General features: G+C 33.9%; 1 protein-coding gene across 2 annotated transcripts; it reads left to right on the forward strand.

Moving 5' to 3' along the window:
- The first annotated feature begins 3571 nt into the window (after positions 1 to 3571).
- On the forward strand, positions 3572 to 7224 carry LOC11425903 (amino acid transporter AVT6E). Of its 2 annotated transcripts, none has more exons than XM_024777253.2 (2): positions 3572 to 3651; positions 3745 to 5825. In XM_024777253.2, exon 2 carries the CDS (start codon positions 3863 to 3865, stop codon positions 5324 to 5326), a length of 1464 nt encoding a protein of 487 aa, XP_024633021.1. In that variant the 5' UTR covers positions 3572 to 3651; positions 3745 to 3862; the 3' UTR covers positions 5327 to 5825. The 2 variants fall into 2 exon arrangements, 1 of the variants encoding a protein (XP_024633021.1); XR_003009571.2 differs by adding an exon at positions 6641 to 7224 and having other exon boundaries at positions 3579 to 5519.
- The last annotated feature ends 658 nt before the right edge of the window (positions 7225 to 7882 follow it).

Here is a 7882-nt window from a genome sequence, read left to right on the forward strand (position 1 = left end):
AGCAGCCGACGATGATTTGTTGCATCAAACGATCATATTCGTCCAACACTCAACTTCCGATAAGTCGGAGGAGCCACCAAAAAGCCTGAGAGAACTTGCGTCAAAAAAACTAGCTCCCAATCTCGAATAAAAAATGATCGGCCCACCAAACTCCCGACATAAATCAATAAGGCACCCCTCAACTCACGACCCACCAGAGCAGACACGTAAACCTGTCCAAACTCGGCCCACCAATATCATTCATCTTTGGTTATATGGTTCACATAGTCAAGAAATGTAACTTAAAGACAACATTACAAAATGACTATAACTTCAAGGCTAAGATAATAAACATAAGTAACATATTAATGAACAAATTTGTGAAGGAAGAAGAAGGACCAATTTAAAATAAGGTCAAACTTAAAGGACTGTATTTGACTATTTTTAATAACACTAAAAAGTGAATGTTGATGTTGAGTGTCACAAAAATCTATAATGTGGGCCCCCTAAAATAGTCCACATCAAGAATGCCTAAAATAATATGACAGAAGGGAGGACCTCATTGAAGTGCCTTCCCCCACCACATTACTCCATATGTGTTGCTTATTTTCTTCCTGCCAAACTAAGCAACAAAATAATTGCCCTTGTGTTATACATTTATTGTTACCGAACTATTTTCGATGTATCATCATATATTAAAGATGTCAGACAGTTAGGCAGTACATAGAAATGGGACATATCCATGGTACTGTGAATGGAAAGAAATGTAAGGTAATGAAAATGGCAAAGGAAAGCTTAGAGATTCTTATAATTTTTGAAGAAACATGTGGAAAGTGGTAAGATGCAGAGTCCAGAAAGGTCAACATTAACTCATGTAGTTTGAGTAACATATTTGTTATTTCACACTTAATAGGATGTTTAAAAGCAAAGGAAAAAGGTTTTATGGATTTTTTTTGTTTGTTTTTTGAATCGGCATATATTTCAAAGGCCAAGCACCATTAGTTGTCAAGCTGTTACAACAAATAAAGCATATATGAATCGGCATATATGGATCCGTTTGTTTGAATTGTTGTTTTACAACTATTTTATGAATCTGATATATCGATGCGTGTTGAATTTGAGAATACGTCTGATCTTAAATGTGTCTGTATTTTATAAAGTACATTTGATTTACATTTTGATAGAAAACATACACAAATGACAAATCAATTAGGCAATTAAACAACTTCGTTGCTATTTGTGGAATTCTTCATTGTACTAACCATCATATACTTTTCAATGTTATATTGTTTTTAGATAAACCTAAATTACCTTTGAAAAATTATGTGTAAATTACTCACAACCAATTAAAATCAACCATATGTACTCCAACAACTTTGTAAATCATAGAGTTCTAAAAAAAAAGTTTTTGAAGTATACGTACTAGCTTATTTTAATTGATTGGAGATAACATACACACAATTTTCGAAATCCAGCCTAAAATTTACCTTGTTTTTATCATTTAACTTTTTATAATTTAAGTAGAAAAAGTCTTTTAGTAAGCATTTTATAGAAACAAATAAAAGTAAGCATCTTGAGATATTCCTTTTTCTTTTCCAGTATAATAGAAAAATATGATGACATGGCCCATTAAGCAATGAGGAATGACTTTGACAAGGTGCTAGGAGTTAAAGAGAGTCGTGGAATATGGGTTGAGGGACCCATAAATTTTTCCTCAACAAGTAGGTAACGTTGGGTTTGGGTGTGAAAAGAGCACTGCCTGTGTCTATGTTGTGTCGTAGCTAGGAGTACCTCTTATGGTTGAGTTGTTTGATGGAGCACTCTTTGCTTCTTGGGGTGCATATCTACACTTCTTTGCATTTTGAGTTCTTAATTTGTGAGTGGCTTTTAAAAGGAAAGGAAAGAAAAAAGTGTTAAAGAAGAGAAAGTGATCGTATAAATAAATATAATTCTTTTCTTTCTTATTTCATGATATAAAACGTTGAGTATGACTCATATTTAGATATAAAAGAGGGCTAAGGGACGGGGAATTAAGCTTCCTTTGTTTTTAAAAAAAGTCCCTCTTTTTTCACTTGTTACAAAAATAAACTCTTAAATTGTAATTAGGTTGAAGAAAATGTCGCAATGAGAGATAGGTGTCATGAACGAACATTTTCTTTTATTATGGAGAAGAAGGAGACTTTAAAAAGACCAATTCATATATTTTTGAAGAAAATATCATACTAACCATCATATATATTTTTGTCTCATGTTAAATTTTTTTAAAATGTCATTTGAATTTTCAGGGGAAAGATCGTAAACAGTGCAAAAAAAAATAAAAAAACAACATCTTTATCTTTAAAGAGAAAAGACCTAATGCCAAAAGCCATGGAAAAGGTCGTATTTCTAGCAGCCTTTTGATGGCCACGTGTCAACCGAGTATTGGCTAATCAAAATTTAATCCATCTATTTTTAAAAATTTCAAATGCTTGGTCATGGAATTGAGTGAAAATTAATCTTTTTTTGGTGGCGAGTGAAAATTAATCTGATGTTACATGGATGGATTAATTTTACCATATTTTATTTTAAGTAATCTCATTAAATAAAAATTAAGAGTAAAGATTCACCGTTTAATTTACAATGATATAATATTTTTTTACATATATTTTGTCATTAATAATCAATCTCGACACTCTAAAATATATTTTACGCATCAACCACTTGTATTCGAAGTAGTTGCGAGTGAAGATTTGATTGACCTATTGACTATCTTTTTGTTTGTTACCTTACATGGCAAGAGTTGGGTTAAAGAAAGATCCGTAATGGATGGGGCTCCAACTTTGTTGTTTGAAGGTTAAGCATAAGCTCCTTGGACTTGAACTTTTCTATATCTAAACTGCCACACGTTCAACTTATGTTGGGTTTCCCCAACAAAACATCAATATAATTCACCATACACAAACTCTTATTCCGCCAGCTATACACGTCTTTTTTACCAACAATATCTCAACATGTCATCTTATATTAATATAATAAATAGATAATATTAATATTTTTTTGGTCAACTAGTAAATTTAATTTTTTGTCTATTAAGCATGGAAATTTCCTCTTAAAATAAGTGTGGAGATTTAATATTATAGAAAAATTAAATAAAATTACCAATGAGAAAATGACTAAATGTTTTTCATCTTTTATCAAGTACTCGTTTTAGTTATGTATCTTTCTTGATTAGCTTTAGTCATTTACCTTATATCTAATACCAATTTTAAATATTTTCATAATAATTTTACCTAAAATAAACCGCCACACTAGGATGAGGGGATAACGTCATGATTCAAGCACAAAACATGTTCAAAGAACCCATACAAATTTACTTATATTTATCGGCAAAAAACTTGTTTTTTTACCACTATATCAAACTTTTGGAGTTGAAAATTAAAGGGTAAATAATCATTGAATGTGTAACGATTAATTACAATGTGTTAATTTTTTGATGAAGGTATTATATGTGTTAATGATAAAAGCAAAAAATATATTTTAAGAAAAAATAAAAGAGAAAACAAATTGATAAGTGGCAAGTGGCGAGTAAAAGTAAAATAAAAAGAGTAGAGACATAGGATTAAGGAAACTCCAAGGAACATAAACATAAACATAAACAAAACAACCTTTCTCTCCCCGAAAAATTGCCGTACGGTACGTTTCTCCATGTTATGAATGTTTTGTGATTTTTCAGCGAGAATTTTTTGTAGATTATACTCATCTAAATCCAAAATTCAATTGACCCAGAAATCTAGGTTTACTCTTCGATCTCTTAAATCCATTCTTTTCAATCTGTAAGTTTTTCTCTCTTTCTTTTCCTTCAAGATCTAGACATTTTTCTCAATTTTGGATCTACCAAACAATAATGTCTCATAAGAATGATTCTAATTACACTTCAATACCTGTTAGTTCATCATCATATTTAGAATTACAGCCACAGAATGATTCATCAAATTCTTTTCAAAGATTGTCTTTTGATGAGGGTGGTGGGTTTTTAGGATCTAAGGTTGATGTTGATGATGAGGATGATTTTGAAATTGATATTGATAATTATCCTCTTGTTGTTGGTCCTATTCCAAATCATGGGTCTGGTGTACCCGGTGCTGTGTTTAATTTGACCACTACTATTATTGGGGCAGGAATTATGGCTCTTCCTGCTACCATGAAAGTTCTTGGTGTTGTTTTAGGGATTGTGTTGATTATTTTGATGGGGGTTTTGTCGGAAATTAGTGTTGAATTGTTGGTGAGGTTTTCGGTTATGTGTAAAGCATCGTCTTATGGCGAGGTTGTTCAACATGCTTTGGGTAGGCCTGCTAGGATTTTATCTGAGATTTGTATTATTTTGAACAATGCCGGTGTTTTGGTTGTTTATTTGATTATAATGGGGGATGTTATGTCCGGTTCCGTTCATCATTTAGGGGTTTTTGATCAGTTGATGGGGAATGGGGTTTGGGATCAGAGGAAGCTTGTGATTCTTGTTGTTATGGTGGTTTTTCTTGCGCCGCTTTGTTCGCTTGATAAGATTGATTCGTTGAGCTTGACTTCAGCTGCATCGGTGGCTCTTGCTATCTTGTTTGTTGTTGTCGCTTTCACTGTTGCTTTTATTAAGCTTGTTGAAGGGAAGATTGATGCTCCTAGGATGGTTCCTGATTTTAGCTCGAAACAGTCTATCTTGGATTTGCTTGTGGTGATTCCAATCATGACAAATGCATATGTTTGTCATTTTAATGTGCAGCCGATATACAACGAGCTTGAAGGTAGGTCACCGCAGAAGATGAACCGAGTAGGAAGGGTCACTACAATTTTGTGCATCATGGTTTATGCTGCAACGGCGCTGTCCGGTTACCTATTATTCGGGGATGATACCGAGTCTGATGTTTTGACTAATTTTGATAAGGATCTTGGAATCCGGTTTAGTTCGGCCTTGAACTATATCGTTCGAGTCGGCTACATTCTCCATTTGATACTTGTTTTCCCTGTTATTCATTTCTCACTACGCCAAACAGTGGATACTTTGGTATTTGAGGGATCACCTCCTTTATCAGAAAGTAGGAAGAGGTCGCTAGGGCTGACCGCAATTCTGTTGGTTCTCATATATATTGGATGTACCATGATTCCAAATATCTGGACAGCTTTTAAGTTCACAGGTGCAACAACGGCTGTTTCGTTAGGTTTCATATTTCCACCTCTTGTTGCAATAAGATTAAGTCATCAGGGAGATTTGAGCCGTGTAGAACGGATTTTGTCATGGTTAATGTTGGTATTGGCTGTGACTGTTAGCATTGTAGGAGTCGTCGGCAATGTCTATAGCATGGAGAGTAAGTCTTAGTCACACTTTGTATTGGTTAATGGTTGCTTTTCATAGGAATCAGGTTGGAACAAGTACAAGGCATAGGAAGGTGATTTGTTCATTGGCTCTGCTGCATGTGACTCGAGCAGCAAAAGACAGGCAATGTGAGGAGGATCATTCTTTAATGCAGGATAAACATTTTTTCTGTTCTGCCGCGGCCATGATAATTACGGTATGAGATGCACATGATGCTTCAAATTACCTTGAATTTGAGAATTGATTATTAGAGTGTGAAAGCAATTTTCGTGGCTGATTTGTTTGCCATGGACATAGCTATCTATACAGTTTTTGTCATTAGTTTTACAGTAAAATGATGTTACCACTCATAGTAACAGATTCTTACAACTGCTTAAATGGGATTTGTTTCATTTTCAGCAGAAAAGATGTAGTTGGTTTACATATACCAATTAATTTTATTTTTATGAACATTTCACTTTCACAATATTCATATACTAGAAACACTTGAGTTTATTACTAATATTTTAAATGGTTGGTTGTTCAATGGTTCATTCTTTGTAGTTGTTCTTTTAACACAAGCTGATCCTTGATTTTATTACTAATGTTTGGTCGAAATTTCAAACTCATTTTCAACACAATTTCTGGGCAATTTCGAAATTGAAGTTCCAGAATGAATATAAAAGATTAATCACAATCCATAGTTAAAGATGCTATGGTAGAGAAGGAAAGAAATAGATGAATCATAATACATAGTTACAACATGAATCTAACTCTCAGAGCTTCTAATTGTGTGATCAAATAGAAGAGCCTAACTTGCCAAATAGATGAATCTGAACCGTGTAAAAGATAACAAATTCAAGCATTTAAAAGATAAATAAAACAGTAAAATTATAAAGTGAAAGTGATTATACTTTTTTTTGAACAATTTCAAGCCTTCCAAATACATCTGATGTAATATTATAAGTCAATAGAACTATGGTAAGGGTAAAGTTAGTCTAAACATTATAAAGTGAAAGTGATTATACTTTTTTTGAACATCAAAGATGAAGATGTTATAAATAAGAATACAAGGAAGTCAATGTTTATAGTCGTAAAGTATTCTAATCCTGTTAGCAAGCCTCTATTACCACATTTATTTACATTAGTTTATTGTAGTACGGCAGTACCCCTCATTGCTTTTACCACAAGAATACGATGTTCAATCTCCCTGTTAAGCCGATCCTCGGATTCTGAAATGCACTGTAGGACAAATTCCAGTATAGAAATTTCTTGATCTCTGGCCTTATCCTGAATTCATGTTCAAAGTAATTTATTTATAAATATCAATTCATGCAGGCAGCATGGGTATGTTTGAAAATGGAATGTTTCATAAAATAGGATTTAATTCAGAAAAACAAAAGAACCTTGATTTCAACGGAGTCGGTTTCCATGCAAGTGCTCTTCACAAATCAGTTTGGCATTCTGGACGTGTTTCTGCAAGAGATCAACTTTATGTGCAAAACCGAGGGTCCGAAAAAGTTCCACAGCTATCTTGTGCTGAGCAACAAATGCAAAAAGCTCCAAAACTTCGCCTTCATCGAAAGAAGTAATCAATCCATAAATTGACAAAAGCAGTAGAAAACCAAGAACCACCAAAGAATTTTCAGTATTTCCTTTTATGTTAGCTTTGAATTTATGTGCTAGCTTCAATGCTTGTTCTCTTACACGAGGTTTAATAATTGGTGACATTCCCATCAGTGTTTCTAGCAGATAGATGCGCCAATCATCAATAACCAAATCATTGTCATCCTTCTTACTCAGTGGCATACTAGGGTTCTGTATTATATCCAAAACAAGTTTTGCAGGATTTGATGATTCTCGCAGAGTAACTAGAATTTCATTTTGCTCACTTGGGAGCAATTGCAAACTTGTTCCACCAATGGTACGGCTTAATTGATCATCCATGTTAGATGTAACTGCATATTTAGATAACAAATATTTAAGCTACCTCACATACAGTTTTGATAGTGTGTGTGTGTGTGTGTGTGAGATATTAATGCTTTAAACTTACCCATCTTTGATTCATGATTCTTGACTTGTGCTTCAAGCTGCTTCTCTTTTGATTTGAAGGCCTCAACTTGGCTTTCAAAACGCTTCTTTTCTGATTCGAGCTCCTTAGCACAACCTTCGAGTTCCACCTCCTTTGATTTAATGCCCTTCATTCGGCCCTCAAACTTCTTCTTTTCTGATTCAAGCTCCTTCACCCGGTTTTCAAACTCCTTCTTTTCTGATTCAAGCTCGCTGATACGACCTTTAAGCTTAATTCTTGATTCCAACTCCTTTACTATTCCTTCAACGTGTTTCTCATTTGACTCAAGCTTCTCCTCCCGTCCTTGATATTGCTTCTGTTTGGACTCAAATTCCTTTATTAGAGCATAAACTTTACTCTTTACTTCTATTACTTCTAGTAACTTCTTCCTTTCCGACTGTAACTTTGCTGCTTGCATGCCAACTGATTTCTCCATAGCATCAAGGTCTTTCTCTTTGGCCTTAAGTTCCATAGTACATTCATCAATTTTTTGGGAAAGAGCCTTGAGT

The sequence above is a fragment of the Medicago truncatula genome, chromosome 2, assembly GCF_003473485.1.
Source record: "Medicago truncatula cultivar Jemalong A17 chromosome 2, MtrunA17r5.0-ANR, whole genome shotgun sequence".
In the NCBI taxonomy this organism is placed as follows: Eukaryota; Viridiplantae; Streptophyta; class Magnoliopsida; order Fabales; family Fabaceae; genus Medicago; species Medicago truncatula.

Excerpts from the sequence above, each read along its gene's own strand:
- LOC11425903 (XM_024777253.2), top strand. The coding sequence starts at position 3,863 with ATGTCTCATAAGAATGATTCTAATTACACTTCAATACCTGTTAGTTCA.